We start from the raw sequence: 27,899 nt of genomic DNA, 5'->3' as shown, positions 1-27,899 counted from the left end.
GACACCTCACATGGCCATATGCGGAGTTACCATTGTGAAGCTACATATATGTACTGACATATAGGTAGCGCACGCTTATAATGGTATCCCTGCACTCACGAAGTCCGGGGAATTGGCCCTGGACAACGTGGTGCCCTGACACATAGTACCTTTACACCTCGCCTTGAGTAAATGAAGATTAGACATATAGGTGACTTATAAGTTACCTTAATGCAGTGAAAGTGGCTGTGAAATAGTGTGTGCACTATTTCACTCAGGCTGCAGTGGCAGTCCTGATGAAAGGTTTGTATGAACTCCTTATGGGTAGCAAAAGATGCTGCAGCCCATAAGGATCTCCTGGAACCCCAATGCCCTGGGTACCTACGTACCATATACTAGGGACATATAAGGGGGAATATGGAGTCACTAAAGTGTAGTGACAAATTTGGTAAGTAGAGACAGCATTAGCACTGGAGTTCTGGTTAGCAGAACTTCAGTGACACCGTTAAGCATACAGGCAACTCACATGGGCCACAAACTATGGGCACTGGGGTCCTGGCTAGCAGGATCCCAGTGAGACAGGCAAAACACACTGACAAACAGGCAGTAATTGGGGGTAACATGCCAACAAAGATGGTACTTTTCTACACAGCGATCATTTCAGCTGCCAATAATATGGGACTGATGCCATATATGATGCTATTTAGTGTTTGGCAGATGAACGCCTGACATATTTATATACCAGTCACTTGACTGGTAGCCATCACTGTGCCTTTATAGGAGCTGCCACCCAGGCTGAAGCAGGAGTTTGCTTTTGAAAAAAAAGCTAATGGTCCTGACACCATGGGAATTTTTCCCACAGGGAACAGGGGTCCTGTATTTGCTTCTGCCAAGGTTTTCCTGGCAGTAACGAACAGGAAATAACAATGTCAGAAAGTCTGCCCTAAGTAAGGTTGTTGGTCTGAGATACTTAAACCGACTGCCTGATGCCTGTGAGGGGGTCTAAGGTTTCCACTTTAGGAACAAGGTAGACTCCACCTTTGAAAACATAATGCTTCACTTCAGTATATAGAGCAGGAGAACCAACAGGGTAGTAGGCAGGGTCCCCTGCTACATTTGTGCTAGAGTACTCCATTTGCCAAACTCTAAATAACCTGCAGAGTCACTTAATATCTGATTTAGAGTAGGGTGAAAACAAGAAGACCTCAGATTTTCTGTTAGTATACAACTATAAATCAAACACTACATGTTTGCTTCCACATAGATGATCAATAGCCCTCCTAAGAAGTGCAACTGGTGTCTCACTCAAAGTACAATATGCTTAGTACAGATGCTGGTACATAACCACTATTAGAATAGTAGCTCTGCAAAGGTTTGCTACCAATGTTTCTTATGCATGAAGCAGCCCTGATGAAAATTTTTATTTTCCAATATAATTAGAGCAGCTATACTTTTGTACCCAATTAAAAGGGTACGTTTCTCAGAAGAAATGTTGGTGTAACTCAATACTAGCATGACAGCCTTGCTGAGAAACGTTATTGCGGATCCAATAAAGATATAACTGCTCTGTTGGTAAGTACTGTTAGTGTGCATTACTATAATGGAGTCCTGCTTGTCCCCATTAAAATTGGAACAAATTTAATAAGGACTGATGAAATTCTCCATTCATAGCATTACAACCCAAAACACAGGCTGACTATGTAAGTGGATGATACCTTGATACAATTACAGCTGCAGATCTAATGGCACTAACGACAACCAGTTGCTGACTGTCTGATTTATGTTTAGCAGAGGCGGTAGCAGAATCGACTTTGCCTCAATGAGTCCACAATGGTAACCCTATGCTTTGATGCTGAGAACTCCAGAGTTCGGTCTTTCACACTTCCTGATGAAGCAAGGAGATGTGGTCCTCTGTCGTAACTAAGTGCAATGGGTGGCAAGGTGGTCACAAAGGAGAGTGAGTAGTCTTTTTGGATGAGCTGCAAAACCCAATGGTTCAATGTTTTTCATCTCCAGTGGTGCAGGTGATGGCATATCCTGCCACCTGCTGGATGCCCATGATGTTCAGAGAGCATACTAAAGGAGGCTGGGGTGGTGGACTGGCTCGATCTCTGGCTGCCTGTCTCATGTGGTCTGTGGGAACTGCGTCCATGGCTACACAAAGATTGTGAGGTTTGCTGACCGGGATGGCTGGGCATTTAAAGACTTGGTTGGAAGCCCCTCCAAGGGGCCCCATTAGATTCGACACCAGAGGCTTTGACCTTGGAGCCGTTGGGGACCCTAGGATCCGATAGCGGATCCGGGCCGGCGCCGGGTTTTCACAGTCAGCCTCCTCTGGCGCCGGACCTAACATCAACGCTCCTGCCACCACCGGCACCCACTGGTTGTGGTAGCCCCATCCTCATTCCTGATGATCCGGAGCCAGAACAACGACATACGATGCCGTTTCTGACCTCTACGGCATCGATTAGGCCCAGATCAGTGCCTGAGGCTTATTTTGAACAGCCAGGCACAGGTGAGGAGTGGGAGGGTCTGAGGACCCTTTAGAAAATGGATTGGAGCTTGAACAGGACTGGTATGAGGATCTAGAGGAAGCCAGTGCACTGGATACTTCTCCAGATTATGGCATGCTCTCACCTCCTGCTGTGGCTACGGAGGAGGGGGCATCTTATGCCATGGTGGTGCATAGGGCAGCTGAGGACTTGGACCTAGACTTGCCTATGGTGGCCAGTCAGGACTAATCTCCTGATGGATGTGCTTCAGCCAGGGGTTACTACATCAGAGCTGATGTTACCCTTCAATGAAGCCCTCACAGGTGTCCTTCTGGGTACGTGGTCCAAACCCAGCACAGGGGCTCATGTGAATAGGGCAGTTGGCCACCGCAATAGACCAGCTCCAAACTACCCTAGTTTCCTCACCCAACACCCCACCCCGGACAGCTTGGTGGTCCAAGCCTCCACGTCCTGTGGTGCCTTCCCTTGTGCTCCCCCCAATAGGGAATTCAAGAGGCTGGACCAACTTGGGAAGAAGATGATTTCTTCCTCCTGCCTGGCATTGAGGTCGGTAAACAACTCTTGCTTATTGGCCCGTTTTTCCCATACTTTATGGGATACGGTGGCACATGTGCTGCCACAGGTCCCAGAGGGTGTAAGGGAAACTCTCATCCAGGCTGTTAAGGATGGGAGAGATGCAGCCAAGTTTACCATCAGGTGTGGCTTGGACATGACCGACTCGCTGGGCAGGACGATTTCTTTGACAGTGGCCCTCCGAGGCCATGCCTGGCTGCATACTACTGGCTTTTTGGGGATGTCCATTCAAACTTGATGAACCTGCCTTTCGATGGCTCAGGCCTTTTTAGTGAGAGGGCAGACTCTGCCCTTGAGAGATTCAAGGATTCTTGGGCTATGGTCAGATCCTTGGGCCTCTCAGTGCCTGTTCACCAGCAGTCTGCCTGTCGCCCCTTTCGAGGCTTTGGGAGGGGTGCAGTACCACACCAACAACAGGTTAGCCACTGCCCTTGGCATCACAACATCCAGTGCGAGGACGCGGTCGTGGTACCTTCAGACCCAGAGGGTCTAGCCAGAGGCCGGCCTCCACCCAGTACCCCCTCTTCCGCAATGCCCAAGCTCTCCTAGTGTGGTTCTGTAAGACCATGTCTGTCCAGTTGGAGAGAGGATTCAATTTCATCTCCCTCACTGGCAATAAATAACATCGGACAAATGGGTCTTGCAGATCATATAGAAGGGATTTTCCCTCCCCTTACAGCCTTTCCTTACATCTATCCCTCCGGTACAAGAACGGCTGATAGGGGATCATTTGGTCTTACTCCGCAAGGAAGTTACGGCTGTCTTGGCCAAGGGAGCCATAGAAAGGGTCCCAATATCAGAAGCAGTGGTTGTTATTCCCGCTACTTTCTGATTCCCAAAAAGAACAAGGGTCTTTTGCCCATTTCACATTTAGGAAATGCTTTGTGCATGTGCTTAGGAAATCACAAATAGAAACTCCCAATTTGCAATTTCCTATCAATGTAATCACAAAATGCAATTTCTACAGGGTAGAAATCGCAATTTACGAGGCAACAGAGCGCTTTTCTACATAAGGAGGCATAATAAGCATTTTTTAACAGGCTGAAATATCGATTCGGTACATTAAGAAATGCTAAATGGCTACGTACATATGAGCCTTGGATCCTTAGATTAGATATATATATTTCCTAAGGGACATTCACAAAGGATTGGCAGAGAGAATTCTGAGACATGACCAGCTATGAGGCACATTTACAAGAAAGTGGTGCATCAGTCCTGATGTGCCACGTTTCTTGCGTCGCACCTGCCCCACCTAATGACACCATGGTTGCAACGTAATTTACAGTATGGCACACACAGCGGTCGTTAGGACAACAGAGTCAAAAATGTTCACGCTATTATGGCCCTTTGCTGCACTAGCATAAACCCATTGATTGAAATGGGTGCATCATATTAACACCTGCTCTAAGTATGTGTTAAAAATGACAGAGAAAATGGTGCAGTAAATATTGTCATTACTTAGACCCCGAGACCCCCAATAAATCATTATCGGAATCCAGGCCACTTCCCACTGAGTCGTTACTGGAAGCTTGGGACCCTGACCTAAACATTGTTGATGATCTGAACCGCAAAACAGTACACAAAATACAGAAACAAGAATTCCATCAAACACATACAGAAATGATAACACGTTCTATTTAATTTGCAAACAAATATAAATAATACAAATTAACTTTGTTATTTTAATAGGAGGTTGGAGCTTTTCTAAATTCAGTTGAAGCCACACATCCATACTGTATTCTGTCTGATATACCTCTCCTGCTCCCACTAACCAATCTAATTTAATTTTTACACTCCTGTTTCAAATTCCTTGACATTTACAGGAAGGTTTAACATTTTTCAATTGTATATTTAGCCACTTTATTGATATAGACTTTATTAACCTGCTAATATTATTTAGTTTTCTAAGCATTCACTGACCCTCTGAGGAGGATTCATGGACCCTCTGGAGTCCCTGGACCACAGGTTGGAAACCACTGCTTCAAGGAAGTCACAGGTTCCTTGAGAGGGTATTAAAGTATCTCAGAGTAACTTATGGACATGTTCTCTTGTAAACTGCTTGTATGCAGTAGTAACTGTTGTCATATAATGCACACAGATGCCCTTTTTTGTTTTCTTCACGCTAGTTACAATCTCAAATAAAGAAAACAGAGTTAGATACATTAATGCTAGATTAGTGAGTTCCTGTATAGTATTACAAACTTATTTGTATATTACCTATCTGAAAAACCGAAGTGGAATAATATACTTAACCACATTCTGTGAATATTTTTCTATATGAAAACAAGGCTACTTCATTGGCATTTTTAAAGGCCAAAGAGTAGTAAAATCTCTTACCTGGCAGGCCAGTTGGTGACTCCTTGGTAGGTTCCAGAGCTTCTATAAATATGATGACAATAGGAACACGTATTTAACAATGATGGCTTTCAAACATTATGGCACATTTCTATTTACTAAGGGCCAGATGTAGGTAACAGTTTGCATGTTGCAAACAGCGATTTTCGTTGTTTGCGACGTGCAAACTGCACTATGCAATGCACAAAACCCGTTTTGCGATTCAGTAACCTGGTTACCGAATCGCAAAACGGGTTTGCGAGTCGCAATTAAGAAGGGGAGTCCCCTTCCTAATTGCGAGTCGCAGTGCAATGCCAGATTGCTTTGTGACCACGAACGCGGTCGCAAACCAATCGCAGTTTGCACCCATTTGAAATGGGTAGTAACCTATTCGCAAAAGGTATGGAGTCCCCATGGGACCCCCTTCCCCTTTGTGAATGGAACTGCAAAAAAAATTTCAAAGCAGGCAGTGGTCCTATGGACCACTGCCTGCTCTGAAAAAATTAAACAAAAACGTTTCATTTTTTGTTTTTGCAATGCACCTCTTTTCCTTTAAGGAAATCGGGTTGCATTACAAAAAAAAAAAAAAACTGCTTTATTTAAAAGCAGTCACAGACATGGTGGTCTGCTGTCCGCAGCAGGCCACCATCCCTGTAAATGCCGCCACGCGCAAGGGGATCGCAAATTGCGGCCCACCTCATTAATATTAATGAGGTGGGCCTTTGCGACCCCCTTGCGAGTCGCAGATGGTGTCAGGGACACCATCCTACATTCCAATTTGCGACTCGCAAATTGGAATCTTCCTACATCTGGCCCTTAGTTCTAATACTGTCACATTGAAAAGGTATAATCTTGCTATACATGGTAACTGCCTCAGTGCATGAGGATGTGGATACATTTTACATTTATAATTTATACACAACACAGCTCCCCTTTAGCCCTATGTTGAAGGACATTAACTCAAAATAGAGACACACCTAGAGAGTGGAAACATTCACATTTTCATAAAAGAATCTCACTTTCTTGCTTTAATAGTTTTGCGCAAAATCGTTTAATGAACACTAAAGAAAAATACCGAGTGTCCCTGTTCAGCAACAAAAATTTGCAAAGCTGATTTCAGTATGTGCCTTGCTTTTAAGAGGAAATCATTGCCAGGAATAAATGTAAAGTAATTGTGGCTATAGTGCTGCTTGTCATTATCATTTTAATGACTGTTTTGATTATAGGCTTAAGCTCCCCAGCAGATAATAGTCCTATGAAGCCTAACACCAAGCCTACTGTTACTGTTTCACACTTAGAAGAGCAGCATATATTTGATTTGAGGATGTTTTTGAGGGATATTTCACTTCTAATGTCATTTTCAAGATGCCGTTGAAGTACACCAACATAATGCAAGCCAAGGATTGTTATGTATGCGCACATTTAACCTCATCTGTGGTGGAAGGTATAACATATCACTACATTCCCCTTGCCTATGGTATTTCATATAGTATTCTCCTTAGTTTATTTTACAGACAAGGTCACTTTGAATATTATTTCTCAAATTATGCTTTGGTCCAGTCAGAAGTGCACATGTACACATTTTTGAATCCCCACACTAATGCAAACGAGATAGGGCCATTTTGGCATTTATTTAAGCCTGCAGTTAACCTTTATACTGCCATGCCCAAAGCCACAACTTAACATATTTATTAGGTCCTGTTTAGAAGAAGTTCAGTGATGAACTAGAGGATAGAAGAGCAGTAATTTAACAGAAGACGAGAACTTGGAGAGATATCAGGCAAGATGTATGAAAAGAAAAAGAAAAATACCAAGAATTGGGAGTACTATCTAAACTGAGCTTTGATTGGCAACATGAAGGGAAGTTGTGTTTCTTTAGGAAAGAAAATAAGGTTCCAAAATCTCAATTGATGGGATCGTGTAAATGTGCCCACACATTTAAGGTTCTAGATTAAAAAAACAGCTAGTTGCAGGAAAGGATCCTGTCATTCCTAAGGTTTATGTTGTGTATGTAAAGAATGCTTTTTTCAAACTGCCAGCAAATTGTGTGAGACTTGCTATTTAGCACTACTGTGTTCCAAAGTCTATCATTTAGATAGTTTGAATAGTCAGGCAGCTGTATTTTCTGGAAGAGCTAAGCACAGTAATGCTTTACAAAGAGAGGGAGATATTTTTAGCACTATGGTTCGTTCCTTAGGTGTGACTCTGAATTACTTAAAGATTAGAAAGCTTTTTACCTTAGTTGTCAATTTTGCAACCAGTACAGCTGGAGCTTTGCTAGCTATTGGTAAAGAACTGATAGCCATTAGGGCTATGTCTCTATAGAATCGACTTTCTTTATACATTTTACCCACAAAAGAAGGCAGAGTTTGTAAGATGCTGATTTGCTCCATCGGTGGGGAGTCGGAGGGTAGATGTTCTGGGGAGAAAGCAATGTATGTTTTTATTACATGTCTTAAAATAGTTTAGCAGATCCTGACGTGACTTTGTGGAGGGAAGACATTTCCCTAGTTCTGCTGGTTTCCCTTATTGTTGGTTCTTCAGCTTGTCTTGTGAACACTGCTACTTTTTTCCCTTGAACCTTAACTCGGTTCCTTTAAAACTGACACCTTCCACTTAGAATTCCCCCTGACTTTTTGATAGTTTAGTGAAGTTCCTTTATGGAACCAATACTTCCTCTTTTCTGCATTTTGTATCTTGTAATGATTTGAATTGCCATCTTCACAATGTATAATCTCGGACTATACAACTGGGTTGATATATAAACTTATCTGATGACTGGATTCATTGAATGACTAAATCTCTGACTAATGTGCTAATACACCTCTGGTTTGGAAACATCTCCTCTAGGTTTTTTAACCAGATTGGTTTCAATTGAATTATCGTGCTGATATTAGTACCTGCAGTACACTTTCAGTCGATAATTGAAGGTCCATACAAAGAGTGGCGTGACTGATCCGATGTTTACACCAGAGCTTAGAGCTATAAAAAGGTGCGCCAGATATAGAAAAAATGGGTCAATAATTCTTCACCTGGAATTACTAGTAAAGCAGGGTGTGAATAAAAGCAGAAATCATGTTTTCTTTATTGATTTCTGCACGTGGTCGCTCATTCTTTATTTATTTAGACTCATTCTATTAAGTTTTACCAGGTGAAATGTATTCGCATAATACCCAAGGGTGCAGTATTACCACATTTCTTGCAACAGACATTTTAATAGACAGTGCTGTTTCTACACAATTCATTATTACAACCACACTTGTAAAGAGGGCCTTGGACTGTAATGTTCCATTTCCACATTCACATCGTGTCAGTAATGGGAAAAAGAGGATTGTATGCTTATCTTGCTTGATCTCTCTTAAGTATTTGAAGCGACTGACCACGGGATACTCGTTAATGTCTTGAAAAACCTCACAACCTGCCTTTTTGGGGGGTCCCTTTGTTTGTTTTGCCTGTTACTGTACCCTCTTTTTGCTGGTGTAGGGCTCTGTGCTGTGACACTGCCATCCAGTGCCACACTGCTTGTGCTCTGTCCTTAAAGCTGTACTGTAAAAGTGGGTTCACCCCAGTAATGCTGTTGTATCTTGATGCAAAAAACGCACCAGTGGTATGGATGTTACATTTCAAACATGGGCTATGGTGAACAATTACATTACGCACATGTATCCAAAAATGTATGGCTCCAGGGAGCACTAGTGAACTCTGGCTGAATTACAGTTTAAAAACACTTCTCTGAAACCGGCAAGGAAAAGTGACTTTGCCGTGTAGAAAAACTTTTTTATAATAAATTAGCTGAGTCATCCTTAAAGCGTGCCCTGCAAGCCAAAAGGGCATAATTAAAGGCAGGAATTCTAACTGGAAAAAAATGTTAACATTAGAGACATGGGTTTTAAGACCTTGACTGAAATTACCATAAATACTAGAAATATGTATTCTGTTTTCTTCAGGAAGGAGGCTCATAATAAGGGGGGTGAATCATGTTAGGGTCCACACTGAGTCTCCAATTTAGAATGCACATTTTAGCTTGACATCTTTTTCTAATGGTGATTTTTTACATGTTTTTACACTAACACGATAATGTACTAAGAAGCTAGTGTATGTACAGCTTACTCGTAATAAACAGAGCTGCCATGTAGTCTGTACACTCAGTCTAAGGATAGGCACATAGAACACAATGCCCTTGTACCATGATTGTCCACTGGAGTTAGGTCTGGGGCTCCAGACAAACCATTACATCAGCTCTGCACCTTTGAGACAGTGCAATATGAATAGTGCTTTTATTATATAAACTGCCTCTTTGCTACATTCAGCAGAGGAGCAATATGGTGCACTCTGATTGAGATGTAGCCCTGCTGGCTCTGATCTCCATCCTGCATAGGCCGAACTCCTGCACCACAACAGACCTGCTTTCTGGAACATGATACCCAGTTATGGGGGCTAGGCTATTCCAATGGATCTGGCAGAGGGTAGGTAGGGCTAGATAGGAGCGTAACAACAATGTAACTTTACTTTGGTTGAAATGTTTATCTTTTTTTCTATTCTCATAATGCTGGTTACCATGGTGTGTTTCATTTGCCTAATAACCACAGTTCATGCTTTCGATACAAGAATATGATTATTTCAATGTTTGAAAAGCTAGCTTTGCATCTTTCTTTGGTTTTCCTTGGGCGTGCAAAGTAACATCAAAAGGATAGATCTGTTTCCATGACTTCTTTGGGAGTCAGAGAGTCATGTTCGAGGTTGCTTACCAACTGGCACGCTGGTAAGGTTGGGGGTTCAGATGGATCACTGTGAGTTAGCTAGGAGTTGCATCAGCGTTTACTGATGGTATATGTGGACAAAATCTCTATAGTCTGAAGTTCATGCTGACCTAACGCGCAGTCCTACTTTATTCGTAGGAACTGTAAACAGGCCAATGCTGAAAATGCATAGTTTTTTGGGGGGATTTCAATAGCATCTCTATTTTGGTTGGCATATGTTTCAAATAATTGGCTGACATCAGTGGCATAACAAAACGTGAGGGCCCCCCCCCACCTACCACATGGAGGACCCCTCCCCTCCGGTCTCACTCATGAGCTCTCAGGCCAGGGTACTGTGCTGAGGGGGGCCCCTGGAGCTCAGGGAACACCTGCACCATGGGGGCTGCAGGGGCCTTTATTAAACCACTGGTTGCCACCCGCTCAAGATCTTCTGCCCTATTCCTTTAATTCTCCCCTTTTTTAGGAGCATTTCCTCTCCAGATCCTTGGGCTTGAGTAAGCAATACGACTATCTGTGGTACTGTCTGAAGCACTGCACACAACACACGGGGTGAGCATAACACATGAATAACTGTGCCCTTACCAGCCTGCATAGAACTCTTCAGGATTTCCGGCAAATTTGTACTCAGGCATCCTACAGCAAAGCTGATCTTAACTTAAAACCATTTTCCCACATGTAGAGCGGCTGTTCGGAATCAAATGTGCTGGCATTTTCAGGAGCTGAATCCCTATTTTGCACCGGTGTTGAAGTGACATTCTAGGGTACCATGGGCCATGGTGCAAGCAATAAACATGCCCCTGACTGCTATCTGGTTAGTGAAATAAGCAATAATTAGAGTTCAGTGAGTCCCCAGGCCTCTGAGCCTCGGTGCCACTGCACCTGCTGCACCAGTAACTGCTAAGCCCCAGAAGTGGTGTGATTGAGGGATAGCTTTACAATGTGAACCAGTGAAACAGTGCTGGTGTTTTTCTGATGCAGAGGGGGTTGTAGTAGAAGATGTGCCAACAGTAATGATGACTGTACCAGTGATTGATGCATTTGTACTATTGGTAGCTCTCTTACCAGCACATTCTGGGGTCTGGCAGTACTTGATGTCCACTCTTGGACCACTGCAATCTTTGCCCCGATTGGTTGGGGGAGGGTTGGTGCAGTCGCGTGACCTTGTCATATTGCCAAGACCTCCACAAGTGAGTGAGCAAGGGCTCCAGACAGTCCATGGTGTGAATCCCCCATCCACAGTGCAAGGGGAGAAGGAACAGTTCAGCTGGCCATTGGAGCATTCACTAGAAGAGATACAAGAGGGGAAAAGAGACGTTACAGCACTTCCACACCACCCTCCTCAAGCATTCACAGCAAGAATAAACCACCCATCATCAATATTTTCCATTTCCTTTCAACTCAGAATCGAGGCACACTGGAACATCTGAACACCAAACACTATAAAATACTGTACAGAGATTTGGAACCCACAATACAATTGTGTCTCCCAAGAGAAGGTGCAAAGCATCAAAGTAATAGAGAACTTGGCCACTTCTAGGGGAACGGGGTAGGGAGTTCTAGAACAGTGGTCCAAACAAAAGAACGTGCCTGCATCGCCATGTCAAGTGTGGCCATACGTCAGTGAAGAAACCTGAACACTGCTGCTGTGTGGGGCTTCATTCCCTTTCAGTTTTCAACCTTTAAATAGTGATAAAGGCTTTGGAGGCCGGGGATGAGCTTAGGTATGCCCTACTTTGTGGGTGGTAAGTAATGAGAAGGATTGCTAGGGCTACCTAAAATCTCAGCAACATTGGTATTTTGGCCACCGCTGTGTGAGTGGAGATTGGTCTGTGGTCAAGGTTAGCCCACTGTCCTTCACCAAAAGTCTTTCCAGTTTACTGAAGGGAGTGTGGTGATTGGGAGCTTGGTAGTGCGTTGGATTAGTAATGGATACTGGATGTGAAGTTTGTTATAATCATATTGTTTTCCTGATAGTACTTCAATGACAAATCTCAATTTTTTAACAATTTTTATTTAATTTTGTTCTCGCATGAAAGCCAAATCAATCACTACAGAGCACCAGTTTGCATATGATCATTCCTGAGCAGGAAACAGAAAAGAGGATATTTACCTCTAATTGTTGTTCTCTGACATTGGTAATTTTCATAGAGTCACATGCTTGACTTTCTACCAGTCATGAGGCCAGAAGCCTGCATTAGTCAATGTTAACATGGCAGTGTTTAAGTGCACTGAGAAAACGTTGAGAAATATTCATCAACTACATGTGACAAGATATTCTCATCATGTGATTCTGTTATGCAGTTCCTACTTTAGTAATAAGACTGCATGTACAGGATGGCAGCACCACTGAGTATGGGAGACTAAGTGCAACCAACATCGCTTGGAAGCTGTCGGCCTAATTCCTGGCTGGCTTGCAGCACCTCAGTCAAACCTCCAAATCTCAAAGAGAGGGAGGGATACAGAGGTCAAAAGTAAAGTTGAGACACCAAGACCTCAAAAATTTAGCAGGAGTGAACCTTTATCTCCTGCATTTAAAAGCAAAAAACAAGACATGTTTTTGAGATAAAAAAGTAAGTAACTTCAGTTCAATGAGACCTAGAGTATAATAAAAAAGTACTTTATTTGATTATTTCTCTCTGAGGCAACTCTTGTAGTTGCAGGCCAACACGTGTTTCACGACCAAAGTCGCTTCATCAGGGCCAAGAGATGGTACACATAAACTTTCTCAGAATGAAAATTAAGCCATTTCTGAGAAAATTATTGTCACAATTACAATCCTGATAGTTTATCACATCAATTTCAGTATATTCTTGCAGAACATTATTTAGAGGAAAATAAAAAAAACCTGAAAAATGTATAACTTTGAAGAATTCATGGCACAATAACTGCACATAGCAATAATAAGTTTCCGGATGGCCTGATACTTATTATAAGACTGCGTGTATAGGATGGCAGCTCCACTAAGCATAACAGACTAAGTGCAACCCACACCGCTTGGAAGCTGTTGGGCCTAACTCCTGCCTAGCTCGCAGTGCCTCAGCCAAACCTCTGAATCTCTGGATGTCCAGATACTTATTATTCATGTGTGCCATTATCATGCCAAGAATTCTTCAAAAACACAATTAAAAATATATATGAATGTAAAAAGGCACAAACCAATAAACTAAGCTAAGACAGGGGTGCCCAACCCAGATACTAAAGAGGGCCTCCCAACAACCTCCCCTTGCCAGTTTTGGAGTGTAGATTCTAGTATACCCTAACAGCAATAAAATGCTATATAAAAAATACACTTAAAAACTATAAAAAATGTCCATCTCAACAAGCAGAACAATCCAAAAGGATATGAGCAAATAGAAAATAGCTTGTTTTGGTAAATGTGCCACTTAAAAGTCATTGGAATCCCACATAAAGTAATCAAACACATCAGTGGAGATGGAATTTAAGAGAGACCCCACTTCGGCAGATGATTTGACCATCACAGCCTCACCAAACAGTTCAAAGCAGCACACATGCTCACTAACCTCAGCCATAACAGATCGGGCAGCATTCTGTGCCAAGTGCCGGGGCACCAGGAGCCGAAGCAACCTAGTTCCTGAAGGATGGCTCATAGAAGGGGTAATGGAGAAACCCCAACCTTGTAGGACAACTCTGGGAATGAACCCTCATCAGGAACATCATCAGGTTCATGTCCATAGAAAGCACTTGTTGCTGAACAAGACACACTAGGAAATGGAAAACAGGCTGCACACAGCAGAACACTCGTCAAAATTACAGTGACTAGTCTTTATCAAATTCCTCCAACAGTGATACTCCAAAGTGCTGCATCATACAACACAGTTGGGCCGGTGGAAGCTCCATCACTCTTCTTTTTTTAGATGGAGCAGAAAGTGCAAATCAAAAATAGCACCAGCAATACATCACCAATTAATACCAATACAATCAGGAAGCCTCCATAAACACTCAAAAAGTAAGTGAATGGCTGATGATATTATTCCCAAAACAGTCTGGAGTGTACTTACAAATCTAGAACCTGGCCTAAAAAAGTTGCAATCCCTGCAATACTGGAAGCCTTAAAAATGTGACTTACCAATTCACTAAAGTGTCCTGGAAAGTTAGGGGCATATTTAAGCGCCATTCTAACGCCACATTAGCGTAATTTTTTATGTTAATGTGGCGTTAGGCCAAAAATTCTGCGCCATATTTATAAAGTACGGCAATACATGCAGTGCACCACTTTGTAACCCTTTTTGCCACATTATGCCTGCGCGAGGCATAAGGTATGCAAAGGGGGCGTTCCCCCGTTAGGGGGGCTGAAAAAATGACGCAAGGAAGACTTTTAAAGCCTACTCAGAGCAGGCATTAAAAGGGGGCATACCACTAAATACAGTGGGACCCTTTGTACTCTGCAGGAGTAGCGACAAACTTTTGCCGCTACTCCTGCACAATATTAATAGCATCTATAAAAATAACGCTATTGCCCCTACCCTGCGCCATGGTGCGCCGCATATTAAATACGGTACACACATGGTGGCGGTAGGGGCTCACTAAAGGACGCAAGAAAAGTGGTGCTGCACTACTTTTCTTAAATCTGCCCCACAGTATTTAAAAGGAACTGTATCTCTGCTGATGACCTTGCTACTTGTAGGGCATAGGTTTCATGGGCAGAAGTGAGCGTCACGTGTTTTCGAAACAAGAATGTTTTCAGTCTGCTCATCTTGTCAAAATTGATATTAGAAAAAGCAATGTGAGGCCACAAATGTGCTAATTGTATCTCTTGCGTGAGAGGGAAACATACATTTCCACAGCAGGTCACTATTTGAGAAACAAAATATTTTCAAATGTTGATATAGAGGGAATACTGGGCACATTCATTTCTTTAACTTTTGCTAACCCACGGAACACTGTTTGCTTAACAGTTTTGTTCAAGAAAATCATTTGGAATGGAATCAAACATGCTTTGAAAACGACATACATGCCTGGTACCTGCCAATCTTTCTCTCTCCAAACCGTTTTTATGTCAATTGTCATTTTCCAATTTTCATAGCCTTATATGGCTAACTGATAAACAAATGAATCTGAATAAATAAATTTAGTGTCAGTAAGCAGGGCTTTTTTTACTTTCGTGGTTAACAGTTTGAAGCAATATGACTCGGGATTAGGAGCATCATGCCCTTAAAAATAAGTGAATTTATCTATATATATATTAGAGGACTCCCCACAGGTGGAGTTGGACAATGTTCCCATTGTATATAATTAAAAACTGTTCAAGGGGTACTAGCTCTATGTAAGTAAAGGTGACCATAATGATCATAACAGAACATTTTACCCTAATTTGCCGAATTCATGCACATTACTTCACTATCAAATAAAGTATAATATTCAAGCTTACAAAGCGTCTAATCAACTGTTTTAACATCCCGGTCATCGGAAAAAACACCAAGTGTACCAATGTCATTCACAGAAATTTTAAAAACATATGGAATCTGTATTATTTCAGTAGGACTAAATATATCATATGGAACTTTATCCCAGACAATCACGTCAGGGAGTGGAACAGAAGAAACATTCAAAAGGGACAAGTCTCTTCACACTTTGAGGGGCAATAAGTAAGGCTTTAAAACCTCATCCAACAGCTGGTTCAACAGCAGAGTGTTAAGGAAGAAAATGCCCATGTATAAGCAAAAAGAAGACAATAACAAATCCCATTCATAGGAGAGATGCAAGCAATGGCAATATAATCTACAGGCAGTACCGTGGACGAATAAAATAAGTGCATTTAAGCCAGCTGAAAACCTTACTCATACCATGTACTGAAGCGATAGTTGAAGCTGGAGAAGCTAAAGAAAAATCGTACCTGTAGACAAAATAACCAGAAGCAGTCTGTGAAAAAACTGAGGCCGATCCAGATGAAAGACAATCCCATCAATTTGTGTTGCATGAGTAAATTAGAGATTACAGTTTAGACAGTTCTTGTGCTTGTAGCGGTAAACGGAATAAACAAACATTCATTCTCCACTCTCCCAACCTATGGGAAACAATTTCAGCATTGTTTAATGCTTGAATAGGTATTTCCTGTATGGTAGTGAGAGGGGAAAGTGTGCTACCCTGGAGTTCTCATGGTCTACTGTGCAAGATAAGCAACATGATGTAATTTTAGTTGAACACTGGATACAAAACGTTTGCCTTTAGAGCCAGGCAGGGGTGGTAAAATTATAGTTCTTGTCCCTTGTATCCCAAGAACAGGCACCGTTGCACGGTAGGATGGGCCAAACTCCTGCTTCACAGGAACCTTTTCGTGAACCAGATCCCCAATTTTTTTAATCCAGCCTGTGGAAGTTGTTGACTCTTTCATTTTCAAAGTGGCAGACTGTGTATTTTGGAATGTTCTTCTCGGAGCTGTTGTAATTCTTGTAAGACAGTGACACATGAATTTATGTCAAAAGGGTTGTCTGCTGCCACTGCACCAGGACCATCAAGATCTGGGACATACACAGGGATGCCAAACAGGACTTCATATGGGGTACCGTCTCCCAAAGATCTTTTAGGCAGATTATTTAATGCTCTCAGGACTCAACTACGACTTGAAACTATAACTCTAGCTGTTAAGGATTGCTATAAGTCTCGTTTTTATCTTTCCTCTATTAAATTACCCTCAGGATGATATGGAGAAGAATAATGCACAGCTACACCTAATATTCCCATGGTGTCCATGTAAGCTTTTGATGCAAAAGCAGGGCCCTGGCCCAAATGTAATGCAGCAACTGCATATGTCCTGATAAAGACTTGCAAATCTTTAATAACAGAGTGAGCGTCAGCCGATCTCTATGGCCACGCCCAATGGAATCTGAAGCAAAAGTCTTCTGCTAGTCGAAATATTTGTATGCACAATCTGAATATAGCACACCGCAATGGTCCACTGCATAGGCTTTTTGGGTACTAAGGGATGTTTGCCGTGGGTGCCTGATAGCGGAACCTTTTATATGTTGACAGATGTCCCAACTAAGGACATACTGTTCGGTCTGTTTGTATAGACAGTGCCACCAATAGCATTTTTATAGAAGTGAAATTGTAGCTGCCACACCAGCTTGGACAGAAGCAACACTCATGAGCTGCTCTGATCAGTTCTAACCTACTATCTTGGTTGGAGATCACACAATCATCCTCCCCTTGTATTGTTGTGTAAGGAATAATTTGGGCACTCAAGTGGTAGGAATATTTTGTTGGGTATGCTTTTGGTAAGGGCTTGCCGTCAGCCTAAGCATTTACAGTGGCCAAAATGTCATCATCCATCCTCATATGGGAATGGGTTATCAGATCAACGGTTACATTTACCACTGCAGATTCAGCAGATTCATGAGCCAATGAATTCCCTACAACATGTATTCCAACACGTAGATGTCCCAATGTATGTATTACATGAGCCCGTGGCAGTCTGTCTTTGAGCTCTGTTTTTTGAGGCTGGCCTGGTTTGTAGTGGGTACCAAAGGTACTTACACCTTATACCAGGTCCAGTTATCCCTTATTAGTGAAATGTAGCTAGAAGCCAGGCTGTCTAGAGGTGGCTGTAGGCAGAGCAGCCAAGGCTGAACTAGGAGACATGCAAAGCTATTGCAATACCACTGTAGTCACACAGTATTTACACACAAGAAAGACAATACTCAGTGTTAATAAAAATAAAGGTACTTTATTTTAGTGTCATAATGCCAAATGTATCTTAGAGGCTATACTCCCTTAGGAGGTAAGTATTATACACAAAATATACACTCGTAACAAAAATCAGGTAAGTAAACAATCATAAAATAGTGCAAATAGTGAAAATCACTATAGGTTACAATGGGCCTAGAGGGAACACAAACCATATACTAAAATAGTGGAATGCGAATGTCAGTTTCCCATCTAGGAAAGAGTAGTGTGTAGAGGGGTGCTGGGAGTGTAAGAAACCCTAAGGTACTAACACCTTATACCAGGTCCAGTTATCCATTATTAGTGAAATGTAGGCAGTGTTCTAGCAGCTTAGGCTGTTTAGAGGTAGCTGTAGCAGAGCTGCTTAGGCTGAATTAGGAGACATGTAAAGCTCCTGCAAAACCACTATAGTTACACAGTACTTATACACAATAAAAGACAATACTCAGTGTTACCAAAAATAAAGGCACTTTATTTTAGTGACATAAGGCCAAAAATATCTTAGAGGCAATACTCCTTCTGGGGGTAAGTATTATCACCAAAATCAGGTAAGTAAACAGTCATAGAATAGTGCAAACAGTAGAAAATACAATAGATTGTAAAGGGCCTAGGGGCAACACACACCATCTACTAAAATAGTGGAATGTGAATGTCGAATTCCCCCCTAGGCAAGTGTAGTGCGTAGAGTGGCACTGGGAGTGTAGGTAAACACCAAAGATAAGCGAAGTACCCCACCCCTGAGCCCAGAAAAGCAGGAGTAAAGTTCAGCAAGTTTCCTCAGGACACACTACAAGTTGTGATAAAGGATTCTGCAAGAACCTAGCAAGACTGCAAGCAACAAACAATGGATTCCTCAACGTGAAGATCTGTGGAGAGAGGAGACCAAGTCCAGAAGTCAAAGAAGAGTCCAGGAACGACAGGAGGCCCTGCCAACCTAGACGAAGGTGGAAAAGTGGATTCTCTGGTCAGAAGAAAAGTACAGAAGTGCACCAAAGAAGATGGCTGCAGGTTCCTGCTTGGTACAGGAGATGTCCCACGTTGAGTTGTTGGATGCAGGCTGTTTGCGTCGCTGTATTCCACCAACAAACCTTGGTTCAAGCAAGTGTGTGGTTTGCGTCAAAAAGGAGGTGCCTGGACCCAGGAGGGACATGGGGGTCTCATCTCAGACTGAGGAGACAGAGGGGACTCTCAGCACTTCAGAGGGCCCTCAGAAGACCAGGCAGCACCTACAGGAGTCCCGGAACACACAGACAAAAAAGATACAAAGTGCAGTCGTCACAGCACTACACTGGAGGGTCCCACGTCACCAGAGAACAACTGAAGGAGCTGTGCGTTGCAGGATGGAGTGCTGGGGATCTGGGCTACGCTGTGCACAAAGAACATTTGGAAGAAGTGCACAGAAGCCCAAGGAGCCACAGAAGACGCAGTGCACAGGGGTACTGTCGCAGCACAGGAAGGCAAGCTCTTACCTCAACCATATTTGGACAGCTGGACCTTCGGACAGTCTGGGTCACTTCGGTCCACCACCTATGTTCCAGGGAGCATGCTCGTCATCAGGAGAGGAGTCTCAGAGTACCAGTTGTTGTCATAGAAGGGTGCCTGCAGAAGCAGGGAAGTGACTTTGTTACTCCACAGGAAATTCCTTCGGTTCTTCTGGTGTCGGGTGAAGACAGGCAGTCCTCAGAGCGTGCACACCTTGGAAACTGTTGCAAATGCTGGCTGCAGCTGAAGTTGCAGGTCACAGGAGTCGTCCTGGATACTTTGTTGCAGTTACAGCGGTTCCTGGAGCAGTCTGTAGTTGATCCGACGGTCAGAAGCTGAAGCAGAGGATGCAGAGGAGTCCTGGAGGAAACTTGCAAACCGAATCTGAGGAAACACCCAGAGGAGAGACCTTAACTAGCACCCTGAGAGGGGGATTGGCTACCTACCCAGGTATGCACCTATCAGTAGGGGTCTCTGACGTCACCTGCTGGCACTGGCCACTCAGAGGTCTCCAGAGGGTCCCCACACCTTGGAATCCTATATGGCTAATACTAAGGACACTCTGGAGGAGCTCTGGGCACCACCCCTGGGGTGGTGATGAACAGCCTCAGTAAGGGGGTCCCCATATTCTAATAATGATTCAGTGGGAGTCCCCAGGTTCCAGTAATGATAAAGTGGGGGTCCACAGAAGTAAAAAGGTTGGGAACCACTGCTCTACCTCCCTTGTTGAAGAATATGTGTGAACTTAACTGGATATGTCTATGCGTCTCAGGATCGAGATCGGTGTTATACTGAGTCTTTAGTTGTTTCAATATCCTTCTATACTAGTAAGGGTGCCTCTAATCGATTTGAAAATGCCATTTCCCTTTGATATGCACGCTCTTTATATAACTGCCTTAAAGGCCTCCCACAGTGTTCCAAGTCCCTGCACTGAGTTCTTATTCATGTCTAAGTACAACACTGTCAACATCAGGGCAGTGCAAGCTCTACGGGCGACTGGAATGCAAAAACCCAACACTTATGAAATAACGTAATTCATGCATTATGTTGCTATGCTGTTTTTTAACCTTTTGCATTGCAGAGTTTAATCCTGAAGACTTATATTCAAGGTGCTTGTAAATACTGTTCATTTGCAATGTAATGCTACAGGCTTTCAGAGTGTGTCAGGGTGTGGTCCCTTTCCAGGGCCTTCTAGAAGCTTTCTCTGCAGCATGACTGGGTGTGGTTTGTGGGCTGGGCCAGACTCTATGTAAGGAAGCCAGCCCTGCTCCACGTGCTCACTATTCAGAAGTCCCGGTGCAGAGCAGCAGCAATTTCCTGAGCTCCTGTTCCGGAGGCCTACTTTGATCTTCCAGGCCTTGCCCTTCATTGTATTGGTGATCCTTGATCAGGGCGGTAAGACGGAGGTCGGGCTGGGCCCTGATCCCGTTTTCGAAGGCATTCGAGTTCTTGGGCCTAATTTTCATATTGGGAGATTTTTCCTTGTGCGTGCGAATGTGCTCTTGATTTCTGGCATTTACATGTTGACATTCGAATCGGCAAGACGGGCCATTCATTTTTGGCATTTGACTTTTGAGATTCGGGTCGGCAACAGTGTGAGCGACCATTTCTAGACATTTGCATATTGTCATTTGAATCGGCAAGACGCGCAATTCATTTCTCGTGTTTAACTCTTGATACTCATTGTGCGTTACCATTTCTTGGCAGTTACATATTGGTATTCGAATCGGACAGACGGGCGATTCATTTCTTGTGTTTAACTCTTGATACTCATTGTGCGCTACCACTTCTTGCCATTTACATGTTGGCGTTCGAATCGGCAAGACGCACGATTAATTTCCTTGCATTTAACTCTTGATACTCATTGTGCGCGACCATTTCTTGCCATTTACATGGTGGCGTTCGAATCGTCAAGAGGCGCAATTCATTTCCTTGCATTTAACTTTTGATACGCATTGTGCGCAACCATTTCTTGGCATTTACATGGTTGCATTCGAATCGGCAAGACGAGTGATTCATTTCCTTGCATTTAACCCTTGATACGCATTGTGGCAAGCATTTCTTGGCATTTACATGGTGACACTCGAATCGGCAAGACGTGTGATTCATTACGTACATTTAATTCTTGATAATTATTGTGCGCAACCATTACTTGGCATTTACATGGTGGCATTCGAATCGGCAAGACGTGCGATTCCTTCCTTGCAATTAATACTTTGATAATCATTGTGCGCAACCATTTCTTGGCATTTACATGGTGGCATTCGAATTGGCAAGACGCGCGATTCATTCCCGCATTAAAAACTTGATGTTTCAGATCGCTTGCAGTGTGCGCAATCATTTCATGGCATTTGCATATTCTTGTTGAAATCAGCAGTGTTCGCAATTCCTTTTTCTGCATTTAAAATTAAGTACTAAAATTCTAGATGTTACATTATATGTGCATAATAAGTCCTTAATACAACTCCTATTGTGTTCCAGGAAATCGTTCTGATTATTTTTTGTCCTCATGCAAAAAGACCATGTTTGATTTTGGAAAACATAATTCTAGAACGTTCTTATATTACTAGTCAATGTGTAACATTTTCATGAAAAGGTTCATTGAAAAGTTGTATTAATCTTTCTTGATTCCTTCCCAGGTAACCAGACGTCTTGAGGCCTAGTTATTAGTCCTTTCTTAAGTTATCCATGGTTACAGTATGGCAATGCTAAGAATCATAGTCTAGTAAATGTCAATGTGATATAATCTTGATATTGTGTGTTTTAACCTTTTGTTTCCTACAGGTCTCCTTCCCAGCTGTTCCCATCCTAATCCCCTTTTCCCCGCTTGGACTCTCTTAGTCTCTGTGATTTATCTATCAGAGTGTTGGAGCTGTCTAGTGGTGGACATGTTGGGAACGTGCGCAGACCCCGAGGTTCTGGTCTCCCTGACAAACACTATAGTCTGCTTAATTTCCTCCTGAAACACCATTTCAAACACCATGTCAAGGAGCATGGTTGGTTACAGGTGCCACAGTCAATGTGTCAAGCCTTCCTCTGGCAGGTAAAGCACATGTTTCATCAGAGAATGGTCCTACAGTGTCTGTGGCATATGTGTAATGTCATGTGTCCCCTCCAGAGCATTCTTGGTCCCCAACCAGAAGTTTAGCCTAGAGGCCAACCTATATACCACTCACCAAAATGTATTTTCCCGTTTGGCACCCAGGAGTGCTCTCCAGATGTTGATTAGTTTGTGAATCTGTATTATATCAGGTAGTGCATCTCAAGCACCACCATGTTGAACTATATAGAGTGTCATGTAACGTTGGATTTAAATCCTCCCCCCTCTCCCCGAATAATATTATGCTCAGTTGAAAGTGGAGGCTACACGCCACCACTGTGCAGTAAAAGCCAGTCGTCATGATTGGGCCCATAAGTGTTGATGATGGTGAGGTATTTACTGCAGTATCCCCTAAACTATCAGGTAGCTCCCTTCTGGTTCAGTCACAATATGAAGAGGCCTGGTACCCGTGACCATGTCTAATAAGCATAGCAACCCCCCTTGAGTAGGTGGAATATGAGGCAAAAAATCTATGGAAGTTCCATTGTTTAGTCACATGCTAGTTTGTGGGGCAGGAGATGGGTTTCCTGCAGCAAGGGAATGCCAATCAAGTGTTCTGAGGCATAAGCTAATATCTGGGATATTTTTCTATGGTTGTTTTTACCTCATACATTCCATGTCGTGCATGTCACCAGATGGGGTCTATGGTCAGTGTCTAGTGCTAGCAGTATGCATTAGGCTACAGTGTATGTAAGGCTACAGAGTACACATAGCAGTCACTTATGCAACTGTGTAATTGTTTTCCTCAATTTTACCCTCAACCTACCCTGCTTCTCACACTGAGCTCTATCTGATCAGCGACATTTCCCCCCACCCCAACACAAACATCCCCATTTCACTGAGAAACATTCCCATATTTCAGGCAACAAATGCCTAGGGGTGTCTAATAGAAAACCATGTGAACTATAACAAGAATTATATCGAAAAAAACAATAAGCAAATCATAGAGTGCCTTTGTTTGTAGTAATAGAACCACAGCAGAAAGTAAAAAATACAGATAATGGTGCAATGTGGCCAATTCCGTAGACTACCTAGTGCCCACAATGGGAGTCCAGGTAGTAGTAAGCAAGTTTGTATGCCCTGATGTGTGGTTCATGCCGCCTTGGTGACTCTCCCTTGTCACGATGCAGCAGAATGCAAGTATGCAATAGTCAAAAATAAGTATATACATTCAATGTCATTGAGGTCGTGATTCGAAGCAGATCCACTGGGGTATCAGCGGCCTGGCTCCGGCATGTAGGTACCCCCCATGGTATTTCCTTTGGAGTGAGTGTGACTACAAGGGAACCCCCCCCCCCGGGCACTAGCCAGACCAGAGGCAAATCGCCCCCAACTACGGGCTATTTTAGACCTACCCCACCGTGAACTACCTGTTCAGGTAGGCCATACATTTTTCACTTTGAGCACCTCACTTATTGCGTGTGCTCCGACCCTGACGAATGCCCCTGACCTACCAGCACTTTGTGAGGGCAGAAACATGTTGGTCATACGTATTCCTTTTTAGACTCCAAGAGACATTATCCTCTAACGAGCCTTCTTTTTCCCCCCCCCCTGTTCTTAGCCTTACCAGCATACACCCTCATTAAAACTAGCAGTAGCAATTGGTGACTTGCTTGGTAATTTTATTTTTCACCCCATCTGGATCTCTGTAATTATCCAGTCAGTCTAATTTCAGCACTCCCTCTGGTTCTTTTAACCAAGAGGTTGAGTCCGCCCAAGTAGTATCATCTTACTTGGGTGGGGCTAGGTGGTCAAATGATGAAGCAAGACACTATTATGTGTGTGAGACCACCTAGTCCGTAAGGGAACTCCCCCCTCCACCTGTAGAACAACACAGCACCCCCTTACTTGGACATTTTCCCACCATGACTTCCCCACTTCAGAATCTAAAGCGATTCTAACACTGTACACTGAGGGAATATCGACCCAGTCCCACCCTCAGTTCCTACTACCCCACACCTTTAGTGATGATATAGTATCAGGTCTTATGTCTTTTTCCTTTGTTCTCAAGAAGTGGGTTGCTTTTTGGTGGTCTGTAAAGGTGTAAGGTTTGCCATTTTAGTAGAATCACGGGTCTGCAGGGTAAAACATTGCATATTTAATATTCAGTTCCTGCAACTTATTTTTCACAATTGTAAATTTCCGTCTTGCGGTGTCTAGGTGTGATCTGGGTAGAAGGACGGTTTGTTAACTTCATGTGTGATTTCAATTTGTTCTCTGGCTAAGTCAAGTATGGAGTCTCTGCAGATAGGTAACTTAGCCAAGACTGGGCATGGTGGAGCTCCCAGGACCGGTTGCAGCACCAGGATGCTGTGGGCTCTTTCCACCACAAATTGGGTTGACACTTTATCACTTCCAAAGATAGGCACAAGTAAATATTCTAAATACTCTTCCAATTTCCTCATTGCCGCCCTCTCTGGGAGTCCCGGAATACGCATGTTACAACTCTGAGACCTTAAATTCTTGTTTTCCTCTTTACTACATCCAGTTCAATTTCCATGCATTTACAGTCCTTCATTAATGCATTTTGGTATTGGAAATCCAGTGCTCAGCTGCTGTTAGCTGCTGGTCATGTCCCTCCAACTTTTCCTCCATAGAGTCTAAGAGCACCAGAAGTGCTTCGATCTTCCCATCAATCTTGGCCAAACTACGCTGCATCGTTATTAGTAGTGTCTTTACCCCCGTCCGTGTTAGGTTCTGTAGATGAATCCACTGCCACAGTAGGGTCTAGATTTGCGTGCTTCTCCTGGGAGCGGGTTGCATTCATAGATTCAAATGATAGCCGGCCTTATCTAAAGTCCGCCTTGCGAGTAGACATTTACTGGTATTCTTCAGGGTCTGGCTCAGCGAGAGAGACAGGATGCAGTGCTGTAATCTGCACATGTAGCCTGTTGTAGAAATTCGCGGGCCCCTCTAGGACAGGCCAGGTCACACAGGGGCCGCATTCAGTTCACCTCTAAGAGTTCAAGAGCAGCGCCACCCGTCAATCATGGGGAAGCTCGTTACCCCTCGCCCCAGCAATCACACTCAGAAGGCACCTGGAAGTGCACAGAGGGGGTAGGTGTAGTCAGAGATCGGCAAGGCCAGCTAAGGCAGTCCAAGGGGTCTTGAAGGTGTACTAACATGGCGGCAAGGGAGTGTGGCATGAGTAATAAAGAAATCACTACACTCTAGAGTTCTCAGTCCCATGCCCCAACTGAGCATGCCATGTTGTGTCCCAGCAGCAGTACCCAGCCGGAGTTATGGAGGCCTCACCTGTTGCATGCTGTCAGTTAATTATTAGTCTTTCCCCTTCCCATTGCCATCTGGGGGGAGGTGTGCAGCTCCCCTCCTGCCTACCTCAGACTGCAGGAGGGGGTGGAGGGATATTCATGGCTGACCATCCTCACCAGCTGTTGACTGCGTCATCACCTGTACTGCAGCTTGGGGCACACTAGCCGGGCTGGCCGAGGTACGCAAGGTTGAGGATTCGCAGCCTAGGACTGCATGCATTACACCACTTTGTAACCCTTTGCGTTGCATTATGCCTTTGCCAGGCATAATGTTTGCAAATGGGACATTCCCCCATTAGGGGGAGGGGGGAACAAATGGTGCAAGGATATCTAAGCTCAGAGCAGGCATTAAAAGGAGGCTTCCATTGCATACAATGGGCCTCTGGGTGCTTTGCAGGATTAGCGTCAACATTTTTTACACTAATCCTTGAAAGCGCCAGACTAGCGTAAACAAAATCAGATGCCAGTCCCCTAACTACCACCATGGTGCAACGTATCTTAAATACGGCGCACACATGATGGCATTAGGGGGAGCTAAGGGGCACTAGAAAAGTGGTGCTGCTCTGTGTGCAGCGCCACTTTTCTTAAACATGGCCCCAAGAGTTGTGTTTATTACCTGCACACCATATTCCGTGCGTGCAAATAATAAACATAGGGCCTAATTTACACGGCCCTACTGGCACAGTGTGCCACCGAGCGTCTTTTTTTTCTACTCTGGTGGCGCAGTATGCCAGCCCATATTTACAAGGCCACGCAAAGCCACCTTGCTCAGCTTTTCATAGCCTTGTAAATATGGACTCCTTTCACACAAAACACTGCATAAAAAGGGCGCTCCTTGGGTTTTTCTGTGGGTGTTACCACAGCAACACCCGACGGAATCTGACACATTCCCAGATTTACAGGAATGTGTCAAATTCCTAGGCCACCTCTGGTGGGGTATTAAAGTGGTGCAACAGAGAGGAATAACATTATTTTTGCCCGTTCTTTCCTCTTTCTATGTGTGCTGCATTCTACAGCACACATAGAAGGAGGAAAACGCCATTAATGACTGTTTATGTGCAACAATCATCCCCGGCATTGGCGCTAGGCAGCAATTTGTGTGCCTGCGCAAGGGACAAGGACAGGAACGCACCAAAACATAGTAAATGAGACCCATAGTTCCAGATGTCTGTCTGACTTTTAATAGTGGTTTCTAAAACGTGATTGTAGATTTGTAAGTTGAGCTCCAGAAGGAAGGAATGTGTGTGGGGCTTCGGGGTGTGAGTTAACTCAATGTCGAGGGTTTTCCCCCTTTGCACAGGCACAACAAACATATTTTGCTTAAGTATTTCAAAGCACAGATCAGAATTCTGGCACAGTCTGCAGACAACTTCACTTTAAATGAAGTGTTGTCAATCATTTGTTGAAAATGGTTAATTTGTCTATCCACGTGATACACTGCCTTTGATAAAATATGTTCAGCAATCACCTGGGTGGTGCTGACTGCTTTGAGAGAAAAAAATACATTCATAATAAGATAACACTTTGGTTCCTACTTATTGACACAACAAATACAAAAGTGCATCGGGTTGAAGGATGATGTAAAAAATCAGAATAGGTCAGAAGCATCAAAGGGAACTGCCAGACTCCTTGCCCAACGTAACAAGTGGATCTTTGTGAGTGGCTCTTAGACATGCTGAAATGAAATAGAATCTGTGATGATGCTTTTGCGAACAAATCTCACATACTCTGCACTTTCCTAGCTTTCAAGAAAATCTTGGTCTTTATTTCCTTAATGCTTCTATTTCCATGAGCCTGCTGTTGTTCTTCTCTTTAACAGTCCTCCTTCAAAATCACCCCTTCTGCCAAACATAGTTTGATTCTTCATACTGTTAGTTTTCATGCTTGTGCTTTCTCAAGCCACTTTTGGTAGATACCTTGCAAAAAGGATTATATTTTTTGGTGTTTTAAAAAGACAGATTTGTCTTTTGTGGCAGGCCTGTTTTAATGGACAATTGTGGGCACTACACAAGTAATAAAAGCAAACAGAAAATATTTTACACTCCAACAAGACAGTGCTAGATAAAAAAAATTGGGATGAGGTAAAGCAGCAGAATATCATGAAAGGGTCTATTAAGAATGCTTACATTAATGAGCTATTTCAAAAAGAAAAATATGATGAAAAACATGTTCCAATCACAAAATTGTGTGTAACAGTGCTGCA

The 27,899-nt window shown here is 43.3% G+C and overlaps 1 protein-coding gene across 1 annotated transcript in view; it reads right to left on the bottom strand.

Moving 5' to 3' along the window:
- LOC138261625 (SCO-spondin-like) overlaps positions 1-27,899 on the bottom strand; it is a 1,514,343-nt gene that overhangs the window by 504,756 nt on the left and 981,688 nt on the right. Inside the window, exons 84-85 of the mRNA XM_069210750.1 lie at positions 11,222-11,442; positions 5,403-5,444 (exon numbers count right to left, since the gene is read on the bottom strand). Coding sequence (XP_069066851.1) covers positions 5,403-5,444; positions 11,222-11,442 — 263 coding nt within the window. The remainder of the gene's footprint in view (positions 1-5,402; positions 5,445-11,221; positions 11,443-27,899) is intronic.

Source organism: Pleurodeles waltl, chromosome 10 (assembly GCF_031143425.1).
Source record: "Pleurodeles waltl isolate 20211129_DDA chromosome 10, aPleWal1.hap1.20221129, whole genome shotgun sequence".
NCBI classification, from domain to species: domain Eukaryota; kingdom Metazoa; phylum Chordata; class Amphibia; order Caudata; family Salamandridae; genus Pleurodeles; species Pleurodeles waltl.
Note: the sequence above shows the minus strand (reverse complement) of the source record. Positions and strands in the feature narration are given on the sequence as shown.